Source organism: Uloborus diversus, chromosome 5 (assembly GCF_026930045.1).
Source record: "Uloborus diversus isolate 005 chromosome 5, Udiv.v.3.1, whole genome shotgun sequence".
Taxonomy (NCBI): domain Eukaryota; kingdom Metazoa; phylum Arthropoda; class Arachnida; order Araneae; family Uloboridae; genus Uloborus; species Uloborus diversus.
The window spans coordinates 47,675,084-47,702,719 of NC_072735.1; the positions used below are offsets into that span (position 1 = coordinate 47,675,084).

At 33.6% G+C, this 27,636-nt stretch overlaps 1 protein-coding gene across 1 annotated transcript in view; it reads right to left on the reverse strand.

Annotated features, from left to right (window-relative positions):
* The window catches only part of LOC129222904 (solute carrier organic anion transporter family member 74D-like), a 58,278-nt gene extending 38,314 nt beyond the window's left edge, over window positions 1-19,964 (reverse strand). The window contains exon 1 of the mRNA XM_054857466.1: window positions 19,331-19,964. Coding sequence (XP_054713441.1) covers window positions 19,331-19,964 — 634 coding nt within the window. The remainder of the gene's footprint in view (window positions 1-19,330) is intronic.
* Between the last annotated feature and the right edge of the window lie 7,672 nt (window positions 19,965-27,636).

Genomic DNA, 27,636 nt, shown 5'->3' on the forward strand with positions numbered 1-27,636 from the left:
ATTTCATCAACTTTCATATTTAGAATGAAAAAAATAAATAAATGAAAGATGCCGAGTGGTTATTTGATGCACTAACAACGCGATGCGTAGACTAATTTGCTGTGGGAACTTTCGCTGTCAAGGATGCTTAAAGGGATGTAATAACACTCAAGAAATCAATATTTAGCAGTCAATAACAAAGCCGATACTTCATTCCAAAAAAATTCTAGATAACTCTAAAATTCGTTACTCGTGAAAAATTCGCGTTATAGCCATTTCGCGTAAGTCGAATCGCGTTGTAGCGGGAGTCGACTGTATTATAATACATGAAAATGTATTGCGGACAAATATAAAATGAAAGAACAAAACCGATAATAGTATGAACCATCATGCATCTATTGAATTGTTTCTAGGCATGGAACGTATTTTAGTGCATAAATTTCCTGCAGTTAAAAATACACCTCCTCTATATATAATTGCCTCGAAGTCCTTCATCTTCAAATAATTCAATCTCTTGATTGTTATTTTTGGAAATATCTTTTGTGTTTATGTGTGTGTGTTTGGGTGTGCTTGTGTGTGAGTGTGCGTGTGAGTTTCTTTTGTGTAATTTGAGTATTATTATTATTATTATTATTACTATTATTATTATTATTTGAATTTATAGCTACTTGTAATTACTCTTCGACAGACGATACTTTTCCAGTATTATCATCGTCCTCAACGATTTTTTCTTGATAAGAATAGCTTGATGTTTTCTTTTTATTAACACTTTGGTTGGAAATTTACAATAAACTTAACTTAATTTGACTTTGATAGTTTCTATTCGTTTTCATGTTCTTTTGAAAATTCTTTCTAGTTATGTAAATATCTGAAAACATGCTCCAATTGTTTATGCCTTACCTCTATCAGGGTTGCCAACCTTGGAGAAACAATTTGAGGAGCATCTGTGCTGATTTTGAGGAGAAATTTTAAAAATTGCGGAGTAGTTCGGAATTTTGTATAAAACTCGATTCAAATAACAAAAACCACTTATTTAAAATTGTTTCAGAGCTTTAATAATCATTTTTTAAATACTAAGCATTTTAAAATTAATAAAACAGTTTTAAACGCGTTTTCAATCTTTGAGTATGAGTGTCTTTAATTTCCCATATTTACATGTTTGTTATGATAAAATAGCAAAATTTAAGCTTGAAAGCGTTCGGTCGGGAAATGCGGAGCAAAAGAATCTCTTTGCGGAGGCGCGGAGTTTCCCCATTTTTGCGAAGCAAATCCGCAAAATGCGTAGCAGTTGGCAACCCTGCCTATATGCAAATTTTCAAGGCCCTACATAATTTCTAAATATTATCTTTCCAAGTATCAAGTTAAGTAGCAAGACAGGATATAAAATTAATGCTGGTGACAACGAATTACCATTTATTACAAAACACAAGATTCCATCCCCCCCCCCCCCGCCAAAAAAACAGTATTATTGACCAACTGTTTTTTTTTTTTTTTAATATCATATTTTTTTTCTGAAATTGATGGTTGGAATTAATTATTTATATGACAAATACATTCGAAATTACACTTGAAATTATCTTTCACGAAAGGGAAAATGAGTGATAAGGGAAATGAAAAAATAAAAACATGGTGCACATAAGCCCCAAAAAATACGATTCATCTCACATCAATCATAGTACTGAAAATATCATTTTGCAATCTTTCCGCTACTTTCATTTAATGATATTTTATTGGTTCGTGCTTTTGAGGTCAAACTTTACATCAATACGTTGATTTTGGTATCGCATCATGGATAAAGAATTATGCGTTTAAAATAAAAGTGGATATCTATAAAGTATTCCTGAAAACTCTTTAATTGAAACTATTTATTGTTTCTCAGCTGATACTGAAAATACCGGTATTTTACCTCTGCTAATGCCAGTATTACAAAACTGAAAAATAACTTGAAATACCGGCATCAACCCAAAACTATCTCGAAATCACTAACAAAATGCCCTTTAAATTTTTTTAATAGCATAATTCAAACGACAAACAATTAAACTTTAAACTTTCTTCAAATGGATAAAATTTAAAATTTGTCTAACAAATTTTTGAAAAAAAATCATGTAAATCAATGACACTTAAAAATCAAGTTTCAGGAAATGAACTCTCTTCTTCGAAAATGCCTTTTTCCTTGAAGTTTTTAATATAAGATGTTTTTATCAGTTATACAACAGATTTTCAGGTTATTTATCAATCGAATCAAGCACTCAAGTAATGCCATTCAGAACTACACATACAGTTGCATTATTAGATACAGATAGCTCTGTAGAATAGATATGCAACTAGGTTTGGTAAATAAATCGCTATCTTCCTGATGATATGAAAAGAAAAAGTTCTTTAAAGAGCATTAATTCCTGTTATTCAGTCTTGATAGTCAAAATATTTCGAATGTATGGTTTGAACGAAATTAAATTGAAATTCCTCGATATTTCATTTCGTACTAGTGGTATCCGCACGGCTTTGCCCGTAGTTGAAAATTAAAAGATCATTCGGTTCGCCTGTATATTAACAAATAATGGATGACGAATTTCTCACCAATTGGCTATGTTCATTCGCTCTCCCATTCCACGTCATGATAATTTCGTAATTTACTCGTCCATCTTATGATAATTTTGCTCCGAAAAATGTTCTTAAAATTGAAATAGAAAAAGAATAAAATCGAATTTTCGGAGAATCGCTTTGAGGTGCACACCCCCATGCTACAAACTAACTTTGTGCCAAATTTCATGAAAATCGGCCGAATGGTCTAGGCGCTATGCGCGTCACAGACATCCTACAGACATCCAGACAGAGAGACTTTCCGCTTTATTATTAGTAAAGAATACAAAGCAAAAAAAAATATATAGTCAAGTGCCCATACTTGGAACAGTACCCTAACTTGGGACATTTTACCAAATTTAGTTCTGAGGGCTGGTACACCTGTCTGTATTTCACCAGTATGAAATAAATGCTGCTACAGAATAAATGAATACTTATCTTTTGAGATTATGTGAACTAAACATTAATGTTTTAGCTTTATAAGTTAATTAATGATTTTGAAAATTTCGAAAAAATATGCGATTTTTTTTTTTTTTTTTTTTTTTTTTGAGCAATCACGATTGCTTATTGCTTTCATTTGACTGTTTTTGATGTCCTATCATTTTATTTTCCCACCGCCACCCTCCGCACCATCACCGTGGACCGGCTGGCTCCACACGATGCTGCTCCTACAGCGAAAACCGTCTCCAGGTTGCATCCATGTCCTACACACACGCGCATACATACACAACTACACACACACACGCGCGCACACACACACACACACACAAACACATACACACATACACCTATACACACATACACCTACACACACAAACACATACACACACAAACACATACACACACGCATACATACACACACATACACACATTCATGCCTGCGCACAGACACAAACACATATGCCTACACACACATACGCATACCCCCCACACACACACATTCATATATACAACTACCCACACACTTATGCCAGCACACAGACACAAACACACATACACATAACCCGAACACACAAACACCCCCCCCCCCACACACACACAAACACACATGCCTACATACACACACTCGTGATTGCAAAAAACATAATTTAAATTCAAGATGTCAAAATTCAAATTTTATTTTATTTTTATTTTTTTTTTTTTATTTTTTTTTTTTTTTTGAGCAATGACGATTGCTTATTGTTCTCACTTGACTGTTTTGATATCCTATCATTTTATTTTCCCACCGCCACCCTCCGCACCATCACCGTCGACCGGGTCCTCACGATGCTGCTCCTATAGCGAAAGCCGTCTCCAGGTTGCATCCATGTCCTACACACACGCGCATACATACACAACTACCCACACACATACACACACACATGCGCATACACACACAACTACACACACACGCACGCACACACACACACACGCATAAACACATACATACACCTACACACACATACACAAACACATATGCCTACACACATACACATACCCTTTCCCACACATTCATATACACAACTACCCACACACTTATGCCAGCACACAGACACAAACACACATGCCTACACACACATACCCCCTACACACAAACACACATACCCCCCACACACAAACACACACTCGTGATTGCGAAAAACATAATTTGAATTCGAGATGTCAAAATTCAAATTATTTTTTTAAATTTTTAAGTATTGAAATAACTTTCGTTACCTAATACGCTAACTGAGCAGCATTAGTTTGAATTTGTTTCACACTTTATCTCAGCTATGTACCTTAGAATGATTCAAAAAAACTTATTTTCAGCTACAGTCCAGGACACCCCCTATTTTTTTTAGACTTACTAATAGTATTATGCTGTAAAAGTTTTAGCTTCTTACTCAAATTTTAAGGCGGTGCTCAATGAAACCCTCAATTTAACATTAGCCGTAGCATAGAAAATGTCACAAATTTAGAAACATTTAATTTCTCCAGCTGGTTTTTTTTTTTTTTTTCTTTTTTTTTTTTTTTGTAAATATTTATTTTATTGCAATGTATATGCATAGTACTCGTGTATATTATGTAGCGTTGTTTTTTCATTTCAATGTATTTTTTAACCCTCCTCCCCATACTGATGAAGCTTGGGGGAGGGGGTTGAGCACCCTCTTTCAGTTGAAATAGGAAGCTAAAATTCTTCCAGTATATTGCTATCCACAAGTCTTAAAATACTGAGGGGTGTCCTGGTACATAGGAGAAACTTTTTTTACATGTATTTTTGAACCACCCTAATGTACCTGTTCCTTATTTGGGCTAATTCATTTCTACTTAACTAATCAGTCACACTAATTTATTCATAAGTTTGAGAAATTGCATAAATGCTACAAACTTGGGACACAGTTCCAAGTTAGGGTCCTTAGGCATAAAAAGTGTCTATAAGGAATATTGAGGAAATAAAGTGTATAATTGCATTAAGAAAAAAGTATAGATACAAAATGTTTAAAAATTATGACTGTTCTGATGACAATAAATGTGTCATACCGTAACAGGGCAGAGAAGGTGTCATTATTAAAAGAAATCGGAATCTATTGGTGAGCAAAACACGTTTTGTCAAAATATTACATGTGTTAGTTCTACCTACTAATGAAAATTAATCTCAAAGTATAGCTGAGACTAATTTATTTGTTGTGAATTTCACGTATTAGGAAGGAATGAAAATGAATGTGAAAAGATGTGAAATGGGAACATGGAGAGCTAAAAATCAGCTGCATTAAGAATTAATTGGGTTCACCAATCACTTTTATGCTTCCAAATATAGCGGGGAACGCTGAAACAATGCATTCAAAACAATTAAGACTGAGTTGACATTCAATTCTTTCAAGGGCAAGTATACATTCTGAAATCTTTGAACGTTTACAAGATTATAATATTTCTATCTAATGATAATTTTTTCTTTATTGAGTTGTAAAATAATTTTATTTAAAATGATATTTTGTTTCCTAAACTATTATCTATTGCTGCATACATAAAAGAAAGATCAAAATGTTAAGTGTCCCAGGTTAGGGAGGGGAATCCCTAACATGGGGCAATGATTTTTTTTTTGAAGGTACATATTTACACATATATAGCTTGTCCTCAGGTCAACCACTAAGACACTAATCCTAATTATAGAGTACTTCATTCAAATGGAAAACATATAATCAACATGCTACTAAAGGTAAAAGTTCAACACTGCCCCAAGTATAGACACTTGACTGTACATTAAATAAACTATAGTAGGAAAAGAATGGGTACAGTGAAACGTGAAAACTCAACTGCATTTTTATTGTTAAAAAACACAGAAATCAATCCTTTATATATTATTTCTGTAGCCTGTTTTTTGTTCCTACACGAGATCTTCTTTAATTCTTGATCAATTTCTTTGATTTACCCCTTATTTTAAAGCTTATCGTGCAGGCTAATGACGAAAAATAGACCTACGATGTAAAAATTGTTATTTCTGTCAACAAAAAAAAACCTGTTTTGAAGCACCGGATTGAGGTTTTCGGTTAAATTTATAAGTTTAACTTGCGCTGTGACCAACAGAGCTGAATAGCTTGATGGGCAGAGCGCTCGACTGGTAACCAGAAGAATGAGTGTTCGGGCCCATCCCGGACGATCTGCGTCAAAAAATTAGACATGTCATGCATTACATGAACATTTAAACACAACAAATAACACAAGTGAGGCAATAAAATATATGAGATTGAAACGCTCCTTGCTGTTAAGAAAACTTGATGCAACGTGTAGTAAATTGATTCTTAATTGTAAGATTTTTTTTTTTTTTTAAAGTTTCGGCTCCAGTCAGAAAACTAAAGCATAATGTGAGCGAAAATATAAGTATGAGGTTTAAGATTTCAGACTACAATGGAATAATTTTTGTTCAAAAAAAAATCGTATGCTGAAATGACGATTTTTCTAATGACAATTTTTGACCCTGTGTACAAAGAAAAAATTTACTACCCCAAATTGAAATTATGCTTTTCATTTAATTAACCTGTGAATACTTATTAGAATGCGAAGTAAAACATTAAAATTACTAACAACTCGATGGGTAAAATATAATTTGTTTTTCTCCTTTCGGCAAGAAAGAAATAGCCAGTCTCATTTTTCCTTCCTTCCTCAGTGGTACGACAGCCCTGGGTGGGCCCTGGTTTTCTTCCACACTTCTAACATCCCGTCACATTTTTACTACATTCGAAATGTTACGCTTAAAAAACGAACTTAGTTCAACTGATTTTGTATTTTAACTGCCCGGTTAAATGATGAACGCATGCTGCCATCTAAGCCATAACGGTTCAAGCAGCCTGCGATAACAAATTGTATAAATTTTCAAAAATAAAAAATACTTCTTCAATATCTTATCTTTTATATCATTTCTTTGGGTTTTTTTTTTTTTTTTTTTTTTTTTTTGGGTGGTATGCGAGATTTTTCTTGTTTCTTGAAGAAATCCCCCCCCCCCTCATTTTAAAGCTTGTCGGGCCGGCTAATGACGAAAAAGACCTACGGTCTAAAAATCAATATTTCGGTAACGCCCCTTGATGTTGCGAAACCTTGATGAACCCAATAGTTTTTATGCAGATTCTTATTTTTTTTTTTTTTAAGTAAAATTCTAATACAATTTTTAAAATTTTTGCGTCACTTTCGGCGAAAAAACAATGACAATTAACTTTTGTGTGTGTGTGTGTTTTTTTTTTTTTTTTAAAATTAAGCTTAAAAGCACTGGACTTAGTTGTTCAGTTAAGTTGATAAGTTTTTTTCGGCAGAGCGTTCGGCTATAAACCTGCTGAACTTCGGACCCGCCTAGGTTGTACGCCATTATAGCTAATTTAGATTAATACTACGCATTACATGTCCTCATAACATACAACAGATAACACACGTAGGGCAATAAAACAAATGCGACGGGAATGCTCTTTGACGTTTAGACTCCGTTATAGTCCTGGCCCCACAATGTAGTCCCGTAAAAATTTTTAGGTCCAGAGATTTTCTCTTTAGAATCTTGATCTGTAGGTGTTCTAATGTGAGAATATCTTGGGTAGACATGTTGAACCCTGCGCGAAATAATTTTACAGGCCATCAAAGATAGCGGCCATTTTGGTTCACTTGCTCATTACGTTTTTCGCAACGGGCGTACCTACAAATTTATTTTTAGTTTTGAACTGCAGTTTTTGGAGTTAAGGAAGTCAATTAATGTATTAATTATGTCATAAAATCCGGTCTAGCTGTTTCTTCAATTTTACGTGGAGATATCTCCGACATCTGTTGTTGAATATTCTGGTTACTAAAAAGGGTACAAAAATTAATAAATAATCCAAAATGCTCATTTTAAACTCCTGTTTATCACATACATGTTTCTTCAACAGCACAATAAACAAAAAATACAAGATTAGTTACTTTTAAAAAAGGTTACGATCTGTTTTTGCATTGCATGTTATTGCACTACGACGAACGTCTGTATCATTTGATGCCGCAGTCACTCTTTTTGAGCAATTTTTATCAGCCCAGTCTATGTGTGGAAAAATTTGTAGATCAGCATCTTCTCTTGAGTTATTCTAATTAAGCTCTTCAATGATGTGTCTCAAATCTCCTATGAAAAGTATTGCAGATTGCTTCTTCATTAACTGTTAAACCACTAGCAATAGCTGAAAATGTAGCATTTTTGACATTTCTTCTATTTCCTTGTGTGCTAGTTTCTGTAAATTTTCGACCAGAATTTTTCTACCTGCATAGGTATTAGTGTTTTTCTGTCAATTACAGCAATGTTTGTTCTGCCCTTAGTTGATTCTCTTCTCATCTTTTCGAATTATTTCACAACATGCTGCAAATAACTATCGAACACAGGATGAAGTTCATGAAAAGAGCATACAGGAATGAATCCGTGCAGAACATTGATGATAACTTCGCCAAAAGTTTTCTTTATTTGGCGGACTTGTGACATAAAATATATAACGAGGGCAGTTTTTATTGGGGATACTTTGCTAAATAAAATATGTTCTGGGAACGGATATTTCTGCAATCTAGCTTGGTAGGTGAATCACCACCGCCAGGGGCGTGCACGGGGGGGGGGGAATAAGAGAAACCTGTTTGCCCGAGCCTGAGCCTGAAGGGGGCCTATTATTTTTAAAACTAGGGATGAAATATGTGCTTAAACAATATGGAAGGGCGGCCGAAACATTTGTGGGCATTTGTGACGGGCCCCAAATTTTCTGTGCACGCCCCTGACCATCACATAATGTGTTCGTTGGAAACAAGTCATGAGCTAAAATATTTTTAATGCATTCTCCCGTTTCTTTCGCTATTTCCATGTCTCTGTACCCTTGTTAAAGTTGATTCTTCCCCATTAGCTTAGAAGTGACATTTTATGAAGAATTGTGTGCCTCAAAGCATGGTAGGTTGACTTTGGAAAGTAAATCAGACAATTTTTGAAACAAAATGTATCCAGTCTAAACTGGCGGTACTGTTCTGATCAATGATTCATGATGCTGAGAAGGCGAATCTTGACACTACCATTCACAAGTTGTTTAGTGAGAAAGCTGTAAAGTTGCTCTGTTTAAGAAATATCATAGGGATTTACATGTTGATGGATAAAATCAACAAGTCTTTTGACATTTTCATCAAAATACTGGCTGCGATTGCCTACAAAAATAAGGATGCAGGACACTCTCACACTGATCCATTAAATGAGAACTAGTAAGACCACGAAACACATTGCATATCATTAAAATTTCATGATACTCTAAATGCCACTCGGCAACATACTTTTTCTCGTCTGCTCTGCAATTTCTCCGGCACTTTTCTGTGACCGTTGAATCGTTTTTTTCCAATTTCATCTCTGGCTTCACAGCATTGAATTTTAACAAATTTACCTTGAATGAATTTTTCTTACAGGTAGGGACACTCATTTTCTAGCGCCCTTATCCTCTCTACGTACCATGTTTCATATAGTAGATAAATGATGCAATCAAATACACGAAAGACTGGAAACAGTAATTCAACAGTTTGAACGTAAAATTTGTAATTTTCTTCGCGATCAGCAATAATCAAGTGTTTTACAAGTGATACCAGTGAACGAAACACTTCCCAACACTTGCACAGTTCTGATTTGTCACTACATCCTTTAACAAAAACTCAATGTCTGTTTTCAAGCTTTCAATATTTGTGCGTAGCGATTGAATCATTATTTGACTTTTTTCTTCATCCATTGAGCCAAGAACATCCTGAACCGTCTTTACTCGCTTAGCAGAACTTCTCTTGTAGTCTAAAATCAACATCTTATAATGATTTTTTCAAGATTATCAATGATTTTCTGCAGTCTTCACAGCCTCTTGTGAGCTAAAAGCAGCAGCAAGTACTTTTGGAGATAAATGACTTAAAAAAAACCAACAAAGGATCATTCTTTCTTTTGGAAGCACAGAAAAGAATCCTTTCATTATACGTTGTTACGAGAAATAGTTTTGTTTCATTTATAAAAACCAATGCATTTTCATCTACATTGAGCATTAAGCATCAACTCTTTTATTTCTGAAAGAATAAATCCATGCCCGGCATTTAACAGAGGCTTTAATATTTCATTTGCCTTTTTAAACAGTTCAAATTTTGAGGATAGATGTTGCGCAGACTTTGTATTGGTTTCTCGCTCATACTCTCGAATATAAGAACTTATACAGTTTGGATGTGCATATGAATTCGCAGCAGAAACATTCATATCGCTGTTAAGATCTGCTACTCTGTCAAAAACTTCGTCTTGATTTGGACCTCTTTCAACACTTTCTGATTTTTCTAAAATATTGTTATCACTTTCAAAATAACTTGTCTGTGCATTTTTTTCTAACATTTTTTTTAGCGTTTTTCCTCTCGTGTATTTCTTATAGCACTAGTTGCTGCAATGACACACTATATTTTCTTGCCGCGTTTTTCAATATTGCGTCTTTGCGTATTTCAGCAGCTTCCCGAACTCGTTTTTGATCGAAGAACATAATTTTTCTCTTGATTCCTCTTGACAAACTACATATTCGTTTGTTAAAACTGTCTTTGGATGTCTTCAATTGCCTACCAAAACTTTCTGAACTCAGTTTAGAAATATCAGCCATTGCTAAAATAGTTATTGTCACAGAAAAACATGGAAAAAAAAGTTTTTGGAACTGTGAAACATTTTTACTCGAAAACAATTACTTTGATAACAGACGATAAATAACCTTGAACAGCGTGGACCGAGGGGGGGGGGAATCCCTATAGCCACTGGTTTTAACATGAATGCAGTTTTAATACAGTAGCTTATGCATATGAAAGGGCTGTTTTGATCAAAAAATCCCCTTCATAAGGTATTTTTGATCAAAAAATCTCCTTCAGAAGGTATTTTCAATCAAAGAATCCCCTTCAGAAGGTATTTTTGATCGAAAAAATCCATTCAGAAGGTTTTTTATTTATCAAAAAAACCCCCTTTAGAAGGTATTTTTGACCAAAAAAACCCCCACAGAAGATATTGCTGGCTACGCTGGTGACCTTGAAAAATATTGTTTTACACAAAAGGTTTTACACTTTAAAATCGTTTGGTTTTATTAAGAGTTATTAATTTTTGTACACTTTTAAGTAACTAGAATGTTAAACAAAAAACGTTAGAGGTACCTCACGTAAAAATTGTAGAAAAAGCCAGAGCGGTTTTTATGACATAGCTATTACATTAATTGACTTTCTAAAGCCCAAAAATTTCAGTTCAAAACTTAAAAAAAATTTATAGGTACGCACGTTGCGAAAAACGTAATGAGCAAGTGAACCAAAATGGCCGCTATCTTTGATGGCCTGTAAAATTATTTCGCGCAGGATTCAACATGTCTACCCAAGATATTCTCACATTAGAACACCTACAGATCAAGATTCTAATGAGAAAATCTCTGGACCTAAAAATTTTTACGGGCATACATTGTGGGGCCTGGAATATTATGCAGGCTGCAGTTATTATTCAGATAAGTTGACTATTAATCGAAGTGTTTTTTTTTTTTTTTTTGTAGCTGTGTTCGACCATTTGTATAAATAAAAAATACTACGCTAAATTGAAATTACGAGTTTCACCCAGTAACTCTTTAACTATTTATTCATATACGAAGTTAAACATTAAAATTATTATCAACTTCATAAATAAGAAATCATTTTCCACTTCTCTGCTTTCTGCAGAAAAAAAAAGCATTTTGTCTACGTTCGAAAAATTTTACTTAAAAAACGGACTCAGTTCAACTAGTTTTGGTTTTGAATTTTAAGTGTTTGATTAAAAGAAAAACATGTGCTGGCATTCAAGCCGTAACGATTTAAGCAGCCTGCTTTGGGAAAGTATCAATTTTGAAAAATAAAAAATCTTATTTTCAATCTAATTTATTATGTCTCAAGAATGTTTGTTTCAATCGATGCGTGAGATCTTAATCATTCCTTAATCAAATTCCATGTTTTACGTATAATTTTAAAGCGTATCATTCTGGCTAATGACAAAACATAGACGCATGGTCTTTTTTTTTTTTTTTTGGAGGGGGGTAAAAGTTTTTTGTTGTTTTTATTACACATTGCTTCAATAAATAGCATTCGAAAACGAAGGCGAAATTGCTCGGTTGATTGGAGTGTCGTGCTGATAATCAGAAGGGCGCCAGTTCAAATCCGTGCCAATAAATATCTCTTGAATGCTTCTTTTTTTTCATCAGAGGCTCACATAGGTAGGTTTGTATCTGCCACAACCCATTCTTTCACATACACAATTACTGCTTTTTGTCGAGCCACTCAGTCACACTTTTTGATGATATTTATGTTTGTATTGAAAATACGTACAACCAAAAAATGAGCGATGATCACATTATTTCAACATTGCATTTAACGAGGTTTTGTTGCCGATGTCTTCAAATTACAAGCCTTCTTTTGGGCGTTAACTTTTTTCCGTTTACTTTAACCCGTTTACTTCTTTCGATTCTTCTTCATAATGTTCTTTTTTTTTTTAATTTTTAAAGAGTTAAAATGCCAAATGAAACGATTCGAAGCGCAGTGCGGTGTTCCGCACGGGTCGACTAGTTTCTTTTAAATGGTACAGTATTTGTCACTGTAATAGGTATTACAAAAGCTGATCTAGAAAAAGCTACGAATAAAAAATGAAAAAAAAAAATGAAACCGAAATGCAACTTTGTCTTACTGTTCCACCAGTAACTGGGAACAGTCAGACATATTTCTTGAATTAGCGAAGTTTAAAGGAATCTAAATTTACCTGGAAAAATATGAATGATTATTGTGATTTTGGTTTCGGTAGCTATTGCTTTTGGCGACGTAAATTTCATCTCTTTTTGACACACAGTAGTGACATCTACCGCGTATTTGTTTTGGACTAAGAATATTTTAGAATATTTTAGATTAGCAAATTGACTTTAAGTGTCATCTTGTGATGTAGCATTGGATAAAGATGAAATGTTTTCGCTGTAGCCTTTGTCTGTGATATTATATAGCTATAAAAGTCATAAGTTCATTCAAGCTAGAGGTGGGCAATGTCATTCTTTTTAATGATCCGTTCATCAGAGGATTGTTCATTCTTTTGATCCGTTCATTCAACTCGTTCATTTGAACGACTTCGTTCATTTAAAAAAGTTGCAGGTGATCTCTCTTCACAACATTCTCACGTACATTCGAAATGTTTCATTGGATCAGTAATATTCTTTGAAGGAAAAATAACTAAAATTACCTAAAAGTAAGAAAATATGCCAATGAAAAATAAATTTTTAAAAAAGTTTTATTCTGGTTTAGATGTATAAAGCAACTATACGTAGTTCATCTTGTAAGATTCTTCTTAGTTGCCGAATGGTAAAATTTGTTTCCATTCCAAAAACTCTTGGTTCCATTTCAGCATGTCAAAAAATTAAGTTACTAAAATTTTCCCAGCTACAGCACTGTATGTATAATTACAGTATTACCAATAGACCATGTATAACGAAAAAAGTAACAACAAATATATCAGTATCTCAGCCGGAGTATCAAATAACTTAATTTTAAAAAAAGACTCACCTAAAAATATTAGGGAGCTTCAAAATTATTCCACAGTACCTATGAGAACATAAAAAAGCAACACTTTTTTAAATGGGGAAAAAATAGACTGTAATAATCAGTAAAAAATTAAGCCAAATCAGTATAGATGGTAGTTGATAGGGATGTTATAGAAGACAAAAGGTTTGCCAGAAAAGTGATGAAAGGTATTTTTAGAAATAATTTTAGCGACAGAAAGCGTAAAGAGAATTTTAGCAGATGCGTGGGACAGAAAGTGGAATGTCCAAACATTTTGTTAGTAACCCAAACTAGTTACAAAAACGTTACTAATGGATACATTGGAAAATTGCAAATGAACTGCGACGATTAAAGAAAAATGATGAATCAAGCAGAAAGTAAAAAGGTTTGAATACATATATTGTACTGCAACTGAGAAAAAGGAAATTTGAGATTGATTAAGAGTTGAAAATTTGAAGATGATTGTAATATCCCCCCCCCCAAAAAAAAAAAGAGAGATTTTATCTCAAGTGCATCAATACAATTTTCTAAACTGCTCACCTTTCAAAAGAAGGTCGTTCATTTTTGAAGTGAACCAACGGATCCGTTCATTTTAAGGATTCGTTCTTTTTGACCCGTTCGTTCATGAACGACACATCCCTAATTCAAGCACCTTTATTTTGTTGATGCAGGGCTTTCAAACTTATTTTCTTATTATTTTCATCAACAGACTAGATGTAATATAATTTAATTCAATGTACTCGTGTAGTGTTTCCACTTTTAATATAAAAGTGTCATGGAAGCAGTGAGCAACGTTATTGATGGTGTCTCACTGTTCCTGTCTCGCTGTTTCCTCATAGAAAAATACAATCTCAATAGCTACCATTCTTAAGCAAAGAAAATTATCAACATTATTCTACTGCTAAAATGAACGTTAATTAATAGGTTAATGTAGGATTAGCCTATTAACACCAGACCGTGAAACTTATCTAACAGTTTTAATTAAGTTTTTTTTTTCTAACAGTTTAGAAAATAGTGCAACAAACGATGGACATATTTTACTTCGATGGGTTCAAACTATGGTGACATACAGTCAAGTGCCCCATACTTGGGACAGTTTTGAACCTATAGTAGTATATTAATTATATGTGTGTGTGTGTGTGTTTTCCATTTGAATGAACTATTCTATTTTTAAGATGTGCCTTAGTACTTCACCTCAAAGAGAAGTTATAGATGTGTAGATATGTCCCTTTAAAAAAAAATGCTCATTGTCCCAAGTTAAGGACCCCCTTCCTAACTTGGGACGCTTATTATTTTGATCTTTCTTTCATGTATTCAGCAATAGATAATAGTTTGGGACACCAACTATCATTTTACAGAAGTTTATTTTACAACCCAATAAAGAAAAAAATATCATTAGATAGAAATAATATAATCTTGTAAACTTTCAATGCTATCAGAATGTACACTTGCCCCTGAAAGCCTGAAAACATTGAATGTCTCCACAGCCTTTTTAATTCTTTTGAATGTAATATTTCTCTTATGGAAGCATAAAAGCAATTGGTGAACCCAAGTAATTATTAACACAGCTTATTTTTAGGTCTCCCTGTTCCTTATTTAACATTCATTTTCATTCCTTCATAATACGTGAAATTCACTACAAATAAATTAGTCTCATCTATACTTTGAGACTTATTTTCATTAGTAGAATTAATATATGTAATATTTTGGAAAAACGTCTTTTGCTCATCAACAGGTTTAAATTTTTTTAACTATGACAGTGTTCTGTCCTGTTGTGGTATGACACATTTATTATCATCAGAATAGCCTTTAATTTATAAAATTTTGAATCTATACGTTTTTGTTAATACAGTTATACACTTTATTTCCTCAATATTCCTTATAGACACGTTTTATGCCTTAGTAGCCTAACTTGGAACAGTATCCCCAAATTGGAGCGTATTTGCAATTTCTCAAACTTATGAATAAATAAGTTCATCTGAATTAGTTGGGTGTAAATGAATTTGCCCGAATAAGGCGCAGGTACATAGCCGAGATGAAGTGTGAAACAAATTCATACTCATGTTGCTCAATTAGCGTAGGTTACCAAAGTTATTTCCATATTTAATTATCGCAATTTTTTTTTTCGAAATTTTCAAAATCATAAAAATAACCCATAAAGCTGATACATCAAAGTTCAACTGACATAACCTCAAAAGATAACAATTCATTTATTCTGTAACACCATTTATTTCTTACTGGTGAAATACCAACAGGTGTACCAGCCCTCAAAACTGAATTCGGCAAAATGTCCTAAGTTAGGGTACTGTCCCAAGTATAGGCACTTGACTGTAGTTATTTTTCGTACATGATAACAGAAAGCAAACTTTTTCCTATAATATTGTTCACATTGCGTCTACCTGACTTTTTAAAAATTTTGCCAGGCTGGAAATATCCAAACAGGAAATTAATTACTGTTGTCTAACTCATCTCCCTGTACCCACTTATGGTCGACATAGCAATAATTTTTAATTCATTTTTATGATTTTTATCACTCTTAAGAAAGGAAGTAGTAAAGGCTTTTTTTACTATTCCCCGATGCAAAAAAAACTTGCAACCTAAGCGATGAACCGAGTTTGATAGTTCTGTTTTTGTTCTTTGCTAATGGTAATTACAGAGACTTTAACTACCAAAGATATTGATTCAAAACCGCAAAAAAAAAGCACTTTTTCGCAGATTTGGTTGTGGAAAGATATTTGTACCCTTAAAATACTAGCACCAATCGCAAGAGCGAAACTTTCTGCGTCTGCTGGAATTTATTTGGAACTTCCAAGTTACACAGAACTCGAATTGTAGCCTTTTTCGCAGATTTTAAATACAATTCTAAGACTTAATTCACATGCGATCTGTAACGATTTCATTGTCGGCCAACAAGGAGAGAAAGCTCAATGTTGTAAAATTTCTATCTAATGCCGATTTCTATTTGTTAACAAGTGAAACGCTTGTGTTTTTTTTTAGAAGGTCAGAAGGATTTTTAGAATTATTTTCAATTTTCTTTCTTGATTCTACTTTCACTACTAGCACATTTTACTAGTTGTAATTTTCTTTCCTTTCCGCGTTTGCCTTGTGATCTACAAACAATTTGAGCGCATTTAAATTTTGTATTTGTTCTGACTCGTGAAATTCGTCCTAATATGAGGTCGAAAATCCAGGTTGGAACTTTCTTTAAGTTTTTAATTTAGCATTTGTTCTTGTTCCAAAATAAAATACATTGTACCAACTTTTTTTCTTTATCAGCAGAACTGTTCCCTAGAAACGTGGTATAGTGTCCGTTTTCTACGAGAAAGCACTTGACTTCCGCCTCGTCGCGTGGTATCCGATGTCTCTATTTCGCTATTTTCAGTAGAAGGTATATTTGGAACATAGCATTTTGTTGTAAAAACAGCAGTTTTTTTAAATGTAAGAATAACTAAAATGACAACAGACAAGTGAATCGTGGATTGCTTACCGATCACCCCCGAGTGAAATGGAACTCTGAGCTCGAGGAGGCGTGGCGAAGTGCCTCCTCGTGAAAAACGGACACTACCCATTAACACTACATACTTGTGTCGTTGTAGCCCAGTAACCGATCATCTTGTACACCTGTTCTTTGGCTTAACAGACAGTGCACATGCAATGCCGCAAGGATCGTTGAGGAGTCTGCAGGTTCCAAACCAATTGAGAACATGATTCTTAAAAGTGCTGCACTGACCAATAACATCCATTCCCTTCCCGAGATATTTTTTACTACATCCAGACGGTATTTAAATTATTATTTCTCAACAAATGGGATACGTTTCCTTTACGTTGGAACCTTAGCTTTCAAAACCTATAATTTGATTCGTCATTGCTATACTAATAGAGCAAAAATATTATGTAATGCATTCAACTAACAAGAAGAGGTTGACTTCGAATGTCTCGCCATACGTGACGCATGCAAATGAATTAAACTTTAAGTAACAAAGTTAATTAACAAAACGAAAACTGTGTCAGGAGTATCTTTGTGTCAAATGTAAAGATTAAAAATGTGCTTACTCCTGTGCAATCAAAGTCATAAAATCTGTTACAAAATGTTGGTGGAATTTTCGAGTCGGATTGTCCCGCACGTGACGGTGGAATGGCCCTGTAACTCTATGCAATATGCGATGCTTCCAATATTTATTTATTTATTTTTTAGCAGCAAACGTTTTTTTTTTTTTTCGGACATGAGGCTGATAGGAGTGAGTCCTGTACTCTGGTTTAGTGCCAAAAAAAAAAACCCTAAGAAAAAAGGATTGGTTTTGATGGTTTCTAAAATATTTTAGGAAGAAATACCCCCATGAGAGAGAGTCTGCTAAATAGCTCCAAATCTTCATGCTTTTGAACTTAGCACTTCTCTAGCCCTTCATAAGAATGTTAATGGTTTCTAAAACGCTTCCTTCCCCTTCAAATAAAAATAATGGCGATGAAACTGTCGAAAACTGAAAAAAGGGGGAGGCTAATATATAATGCTAATATCAAATTATAATGCTTTTATTTGATTATACTATTATTTAATAACGTAGTATCGTATAACGTGGGATATTTTAGAAATTTTATTGATACTGAAAAAATTTAAAGATGTATGATTTTTTTCTGAAAGTAACTTTACATGTGAGTTACACGTTACTTAAAAATAACGTAATTAGTTTTTATTCACATTGAATCAAGTTTTATTCAATCTAAGTGTTTTCCCTTTTTTACTCCTTGGGACCAGTTATCCTGATTTAGTTATATTGCATAAACTGTTTCCCCCTATTATGAAAGAAAAGAAGCAGAATGCAAATCATTAGGGCATTATATCAGTAGACATCATTTTGATATTACTTCACAATGATACATAACTAATGGTAGCAAGATCAGTTTTTCAAATTTTGTGCAGTGCTCGCCTGCAACACTACCTTTTTTATTGCATTTAAAACTGAATTTTTAAAATTATCCTGCACATCTACAAGCCTAATATTATTTGCATATAGAAACCTCAAAATATTAAACATTCTTGATATTAACTCCTTTAGTAATTCAAGGTTTTTTAATTTTTCCAAACGTCAAATTATCATTAGTAGCTCATCATAAACGATTAAAATATCTTTTTTCAAATGCACGATATTATTACTAAAAAGTATTGATTTTTCAACATCAAAACGAATGAAATAGGAGATTTCGTAACCACCTGAAATATACTAACCAGGAAATCAAATGATAGTGTAATAATGAAAATAAATAAATAAATAAATAGGTAGCAATCGAAAGAGTTTTGTAAACATATTTCTAGCGCATAAATTATTTGCTCTCGTCTCCTTGTTATCGAACTATAAAGTCTCAAAGTCTCGAAATTTTAAAAAAAGTCGCCAAATTTTGGAGTTTTAGTGAGACATGGATGACATTTTACACATGATTTGTATATGGAGGCAGACTTTAAAATTACGTGATCAATCTCTCGCCGTCTTCAAATTTGGCGCCTTTCTTGAAATTTCGGCAGACTGCATTACCTTATATCTCGATAAAGGGCGGATAAGGGCAAATATGTTTTGGGTCATAAATACGTTCTAAAGATGCTGTTTCGATTGGTGCCATGCCTATTTGAATTTCTTTAAACCTGGGAAGAAGTTAAAACAGAATAATTTATGACATCAAAACTCCCCAATTAAAATTTCTTACGTTTACTCAAAAAACCAGTAAACATTGAACGAGAAAACCATACTATACCTACAAAAATACATTGGAGAGTTTTTCTTCTTCACATTATCATCCAAATAGGGGGCACCAACGGTGTAGTAAGCTGTGTATCCGAAACCATTAAGGAAGTTCGCGAAGAAAAAAATGGTAACAGCTGGAAGCATGGCATGATTTTCTGGATTCTCACAATGTTCTGCGTGGGGTTCGTCGCTGCAGAACTCCTGTTCTTTGTTGCCAAAACTGCTACTGTCACGTGACAAGAAATGCAAAGCTGGTCCATATATGAAATAAGGTACAGCGCTGATGAAACAACTGATGGCAGAAAGTACCATTCCAAAAGCAATCATTCGTGGTTTATGTCCTTTACTACCACAATAACCGACAATTAAGCTGACAAAAGTTGCACTAATGTTGTCAGCAATCAATATTATGCCAGATATTTTGCTTTCAAATGCATATCTTTTCTCCAATGTGGTAAGTACGCCAACGAAGTACGTGAAATAAGCTCCTTCTATGACACCAACTATGCAGAATATGACAAGATATACTTTTGGATCAGCCATTTTTTGAAGCCAGTTTGGTTTAAAACAACCAACGCCACATCGCCGATCGACATCATCGTCTTTTTCCTTCTCCTCTACAGCGAGAGTTGAGAATTTTTTCTCCATGTTGAAATTGCTATCAAAAACTTAAAATGAAAAATATACAATGCATTTGAATTATTTCAGGTGCATATACTTTCGTATTTCTATCGCTGGAGTTATTTACGAGTATAAAAAGAAATCAGCGGGCATCGGTTATCTGAACAAAAGACATCTCTGAGTTCGACAAGGAACTTTTTCTTTGAACCATGCCCTCCTATAAAGTGTCTGATTGGCACAGCTGTATTAAGCAGATAAAGACAAAAGACAGAAGAGAAAATATCCTTTACTTTCACCCTATCAGGGATTGTTACGTAAGAGAGAGGAGTTAGCTCTATTATCTTGATTCGTGTTATTGAAAAACACTGCTAAGTATTTCAACTTTAGAAATATGAAGCCGTTTTCTTCATTGCTTCTTTTACATTAGCACATAAATAAGGATAAATAAATACTTGGTTGTTTTATTTTGGCGACATGTTTTTTTTTTTTTTTTTTACTTTAAAATTTGAACTAACTAAGAGCGGGGAAAACTAAGAGCGAGGAGTTAGATATATCATCTCGATTCGTGTTATTACAAATGCTCCTAAGTATGTCCAACTTTTAGAAACATGAAGCAGTTGCTTTTTTTTTCTCTCAATGCTTATTTTACCAGGGCTGTCGCGTCGCTAGGTGAAAAAACTGGGGGCGGGGGGGAGGGGGGGAGTGTACGCATTCGGCGGCCCCTTAATTGTTTCAAATTGCATGTTCCAATATGCAGAGAGAGAGAAGATTTAGCTTCAAGTTGAACAGAGGTAGTCATATTACTAGACCTTCAACTTAGTACTAACAATATAAATTTGATCGCAAGGATAATATTCAGTCAGAAAAAGAGGGTGCTGGAGGGCTAGCTCCTGGCATTTTTTTGAAACTGAAGATATAAAAACGCTGTTCTAGACTATATATTTTAAGTTAAGGAGGATGGGAAGAGGAGGTCCAGGATAACCTTTAAGGATAATTTTTCCAAATTTAAGTTCCTAAAACACAATTGTACGTTATATTTGGTTATGTTCAGAAGAGGTGGTCCGGGGGCTCTCCCCTGGGAAATTTTCGAGATTGTTATTTGAAAAACAGTTTTAGACGATCTATGGTGATGTTAAGGGAGGAAGAGACTCGGGGATCATCCCCCGATAATTTTTTAAATTTCAAATTCCAAGCACGCAATTGCGACAGGTAAAGGGGAGTCCGGGGGTTCTCCCCCGGGAAAAATTTGTAGTTGGTGACTTCCAGAAAAAAGACGACATGACACTTGAGTTTTAAAACTTAATATTCTGTCTCTTGCCATGTACCATTCTCTTCAGAAATAAATGAACTTATTAAACCTTGAACTGTTTTTCCCAAATAGTTTGATGACTTCCAGAGAATCAAGGGCAAATTCAAGTTTTCTCTTTGTATTTTTGCAGAGCAAAAAATCACTTTTTTGTTACATACTGTAATTTCAATGAACCTATTATCAGCATATGATATTTGGGTTAACTTTTATCCTTTGAATGTCTAGTTAAACTTTTTGGAAAGTAATTTAAATTTATTTTTTTCAACCATGAAATAGGAAATATGGTTTTTAATGGTAACGGAAGGCCAAAAAAATACGGTAGCATTTAACTAGAAGCTGATACAGGGTAAAATTTTAGAATGATAGTATAAAACAAACTATTGTTTAAAGTTGTAGTCATAGTTAAAACATATATAAGTAATATTTGCACAAAAATATGTGTGCTTTTATTTAAAAAATAAACTTTTATTTATTTTTTTATTTTTTTTAATGTTTCGTGATTTTATTTCTTTTATTGTTTCTGATGAAATTCATGAATACTACATTTAAAAACTCCTAAGCATGTGAAAATCATTTTGATATGACATGTTTGGGATATGAAAAGTCAATTCAAGCAGAAACATAAGCTTAAAAACTTGAAATATATATTGGAACAATACAATATCGAAACTGCTTTCAGATTTGTTGCCATGAGTCACAGGACTATTGAGAGCCTTAATTTAAACGTTAAACGCACTCCGAAGAGATCAGTAAACTCAACTTTCAAAAAAATGGCGAAAACAGGATCGAAAAAGATTCATTCTCACCCTGACACACAAAATATGCACTATTTGAATCTTGTAACAAGTTATGGTATTGAATATAGTAAGTACTTCAACAAATCAAACGAGATTTCACTTCAAAATCAACAGACTCTCAGTTCAGTTATAAATAATGTTAAAAATGAAGATTCTGCTGAATTAAAAACACCAAATCATAAGAATATGCCAAAGGAGTCATTAACGTTGGACACGTTTTGTTAGTTGGATAAAAAGGGAAAGAAATTAGCAAAGAGCAATGTTGGGCAGGTACTTCATATAGAAGATGAAGGAATAGAAGTAACTTGCTTGAGAATGCATTATAATGTGGGAATGATCTTAGTGCTTGCTGAGAAAGAAGATAAATGTTCTATGGATTATGATATAATTATTGAGTATTTAAAGAATTCAGAATTGCAACAGATGGCTCAAGCATTAGATATCATTGTTTCAGACTGCTGTATTAGCTGAATAAATGTTTGCAAGTTGAAATTTTCCAAGTTTTACTGTTTTGGACTTATTGTCCTTCTGCTGCTGTCCTTCCGTTACCCTTAACAAATGCATTAATTATATGCTTGAAACAATTATTTTTTAAAACTAGAGGTGGAATCGTAATGACTGAACGCTCCTGTATATACTCTAGTTTTCATAGAATTTTCCTTTCTATAGTTTAGCTGAGTTAGTAGGTTGCATTTAACAAAAGAAGCATCAAGTAATGATAAGAAAAATTTGTTTGCAATTTTCCTTCCTTTTTCGTATTTTCCCATGTCATTTAGAAAAGAGTAAAATATTTTTAAATTTTATATATGCTCCAGCCCGCACGCAAGAACGATTTTAGTATGATCTGCGGCCCTTATGGGATGAAAAAGATTGGGGACCACTGTTATAAACAAATTATGTTACATACAGGTTTTATGTAGATAACTCAGTTTCACCGTTTCACTAACTTAATCACATACAGAAAACTCACTAAAAAAAAGTAACTTCAACAAATTATAGCTTTTTATCATTATGTCTTGGGAAGAAATGTTTGAACAAAACTTATAGATATAATACAATGATGATCTGCAATAGTCATTTAGTTGAAATGCAACATCAATGTAATTACGTTCACTTTAAGGTTTAACAACGAAAATGCAATATTTTGTTACAAAAGTTTATAGTTCGTTTGTGTCGCTGATAGTCTACACCTACAGAATAATGTTTGGTCCAAAAATATTGTTACAGTGCGCTCTACTACAGTGTTCACAAATAGACGTGCAATCGAACCCAGCTTTACGACAGCTACATTTGTAACAGAGTCATTCCCATGTCAAGTTATCTAGGGGTCCCCACTCGACCATCTCCGATTTGAATGAAATTTTACAGAGGAGTAGAGATGCCTTTGAAACTAATCTATGCTAATTTTCAGCTTCCTAGATGCAAATCCTGAAGATCTAGGATCTCCGAAAAATGTGATCCAAGATGGCGCATTAGCTTTTGGTGCCGAATTGCCAAGTTTACACCAAGTTTACAGGACATTTTATTGCACTGGAAGCCTAAAATTTCAGGCGCTTAAAATATGTTTGACCGTTAGTATATTCAAGTACTTTAGTGAATTTGAGCTCGTTAGATTTTGTGTAGCATGCGCGTGAACTTAAGAAAAAGCGCAATGGGAAATTTTTTTTCCTGAATTTTAGGTTGTCATAAAATCTGAACAAAAATAATTCAAAAGCTCGTACTGCGTGATTCCATTTTAAAAGTGCTTGTTTTTAATGGGCTACAGTTACAGAGCTTAAATATCTATTTTCTAGAAGATATTGTGATTCAAAGTGGCTATCAAAACCGTTCAAGTGAAAAATAGCCCATTTTCAAAACACTATAGTTCAAATTTGTCACCTTGCATCTTCTTTTCGTTCATACCATTTGAAAGAACACTTTTTTTCCTTTCAAAATAAGTTTTTTTTTTCGATGGTGTTCTTCCGAATAAGGATAAAAAAACGAGTTTGAACTAATAACTGTCGTAACGAGTTACCTTGTTACATCTCAGATTCCGTGACATTTTATAACACTGGAAGCCTGAAATTCTAGGAGTTTTAAGTACTTTTGTTCGTCAACACATTCTAATATTTTTGTGAATTTGAGTTCAATAACTTTTGTGTTGCACGTTGCACGTATGCAAAGTTTTGACAAAACGCAGCAGAGAAACTTTTTCCTGAACTTTAGATTGTCATCAATTCTAAATAAAAATGATTCAAATGCTCGAACTTTGTAATTCTTTTTTAATATGCATGTTTTTAATGAGTTATAGTTGCAGAGCGTAAATATTGATTTTCTAAGAGATATTGGCATCCAAAGTGGCTATCAAAATAGTTCACATGAAGAATAACCTGTTTTTAAACCCTGTAGCTCAAGTTTGTCACCTTGCATCTTCTTTTAGTTGATGCCATGAGATAGAACATATTTTTTCCTATAGAAATAATTTTTCTTTTCGATGGTGTTCTTTCAGATAAACGGGAAAAAATGAGCCTGAAATGCTATTTGTCGTTAGCGAGAAAATCTCGTTCTACAATAAATAAAGAATGGTAAATGCCGTGACAACCGGTTTATAGGGGTTTTGCAACTGTTATAAGTCAGAAAGTTTTTTATTAATCATTTAAAAACCTCTTTTGTAAATTAAATATGTTAGAATCAGAAAAATATTTTGTTCAGGAAGCTGATACAATAGACAGAACAAGATAATTTTCTCTTTTTATCATATTTCATTTGCAAAGTATCTTTTTAAATGATTAATAAAAAATTATTTCTGACTTATAACAGTTGCAAATTCCCTATAAGTCGGTTGTTACGGCATTCATCATCCTTGATTTATTGTAGAACGAGGTTTTCTCGCTAACGACAAATAGTATTTCAGGCTAATTTTTTCCCCCTTATCTGAAAGAACACCATCGAAAAGAAAAATTATTTTTATAGGAAAAAATATGTTCTATCTCATGGTACCAACGAAAAGAAGATGCAAGGTGACAAACTTGAGCTACAGGGCATTAAAAACAGGATATTCTTCATGTGAACTATTTTGATAGCCACTTTGGATGCCAATATCTCTTAGAAAATCAATATTTACACCCTGCAACTATAACCCATTAAAAACATGCTTATTGACAATTGAATTACAAAGATCGAGCATTTGAATCATTTTTGTTTAGAATTTATGACATTCTAAAATCAACAAAATTCAAATTTTTTTCGCGAACACAATATTTAAAAAAGGAAGTATTGTGTTCGCGAAAAAAATTTCACTCAAAAATCGACCTTAATTTCCATTTTACTCATCCCGAATGAATGTTGAGTTTTTGTTTCGACTCGATCACACGTGGATAAGTGCCTAAGATCATATTCGCAACTCCAGAGCTCAAATACGCTATCTTGCGGTGATTAACAATGCTACCGAAAAAGGTAAAACATTTCATTTCACATGTTTTCTTTGGGGTAAATTACAAGCTTCATGACAGTTTGTGCTGTAATGTAATTTTAGAAGAATAGAGAAGAAAGCTTTTCACAAACACGATGAAAAATTACTGTCATTTACAAAGCGTCAAAGCAAGTTATAATTTACGGCATTTGTTTGTTATACCTTTTTCATCCACCATTACACAGTGGCTGCAGCGCCCCCTATAGTTTATTGGCGTTGCGAATAGACACGCGAAATGTCCATTTTGACGATTCCCGAGTTAATTAAAACGAATTTTTTCGTGACGTCTGTATGTACGAATTTATGTATGTGCGTATATATGTCGCATAACTCAATAACGGTATGTCCTACAAAGTTGAAATTTGGTACGAAAACTCCTAGTGGGGTCTCGTTGTGCACCTCCCTTTTTGGTTGCATTCGGATGCTCCAAAGAGTCCCTTTTGGGGGGAAATCATTGTTAATTTTGATGTAAGCTCAAGTAGTATTATAATTTGGCGCACACTTGGCAATATATCGCCAGTCTTTTGGTCACCAAACTTTGTCGCCAACTTGGTGACAAATTTGGCAATTTTTTTGTTTTTTTTAATTCTGATTTCAAATTGGCCACTGTTGGTGATATTTAGAGAGTAAACTATTGAATCACATTGAAATTGCCAATAATGGGGAAATGACATTAAATTGGAGTAGAAGGAAATCATGTGATGCACACATCAGCTCGTTTGTAAAAGGAAGTAAAAAAGAGCTGAAAGAAAGAGAAAAAGAAATCACTTATCTGAAACATGAGATTAAAAAAATGAAAGTGGAGCTACAATTCATTAAATACAGCACAGATAGCAATGCTACGTTAGAAAATGAAAAGTTGAATATTACTGAAATTGCCATGATAAGGCAGTATAGAGAAATATTGGGAAGTAAAAGTACTGATCATGTTCTCCCAAGTGTGAATAATATCTAGTCGGACTCGAACAATTTGGAAGGTTTCCTCTTTGATGGTGACCCAAAGGAAGACGACGCCGACGGTGATATGAACTAAAGCCCTGAATCCTTGAGGGCCCAGGATCCTAAAGCCCTGGATTGAGGGCTTTAGTATCAACAACCCTGTTTAGGGGCTGTTTCGTTTATTTTTTGGTGTGTTCATGGACTGCTTTTTGGTGTCGTGGAACTTCCGCAGTTTGGCAAAACTTTATTTATTTGAAGAACTTAATTTCGTTGTTATCACCTTCTATTATTTGACTTCAAGAGACTTGGAGTGCTAATAGAGACATTCCTGTTATTAGTGGCTATAACACTTTTCAAACGAAAGAACATCTCTCAGTAAAAGGGGTGGACTATGTATTTATGTAAGAAGTAATATACCAGCCAGCGAGGTTATGGTTCATATTTTAAATTCTAACTTTAAAATTAATAGTATAAAAATTTTATTAAACAAAAAATATTATCAAATTATCAAATGTTACAGACCACCAGGAACATTTACAGAAGCAGACTTAAGTAATCTTTAAAAAAACACAAAAGGGAAGAAATCGGATATTTACAGGAGACTTCAACGCTAGAAGTACAATAACAGGAGACAGGAAATCTTTTCCCAGCTCAAGTAAATTCAATGATTGGATTCAAGAAAATAACGTATGTATAATTAATAAAAATATCCCCACTCGAATAAACAAACAAAAAGATGACGGTATTCTCGATCTAAGCATAGTTGGTGCGGAACTGGTTGGAATTTTATCTTGATCTAGAAGTGAAGAACATGGGCATAGTGATCACTAATCCTATTATAATTAGAAACACAGAAAAGAAAAATTCACAAAAACCAAAACATACGTTAATTGGAACAACTTTAATGATAATATGAATAAAATTACGACTAAAATTGACTTCAATGATGTTAAACTCAACACATATGACAAAATTGCTCATCTTATTGATTCTAATATCGAAACTGTTACAAAAATTATAAAATGCAGTAATAACAATTCAAATGACAACTGGTGGAACAGAGAGTGTGCAAAAAAGAAAAAACAGAACCAAGCAAAAAATAAAGCCTACAGATCACAACTTGTGGAAGATTGGATTGAATATAAAAAAAGATTAGCGATTTTCAGGAAAAATATCACTGAAGCCAAAAGAAAATACTGCGAA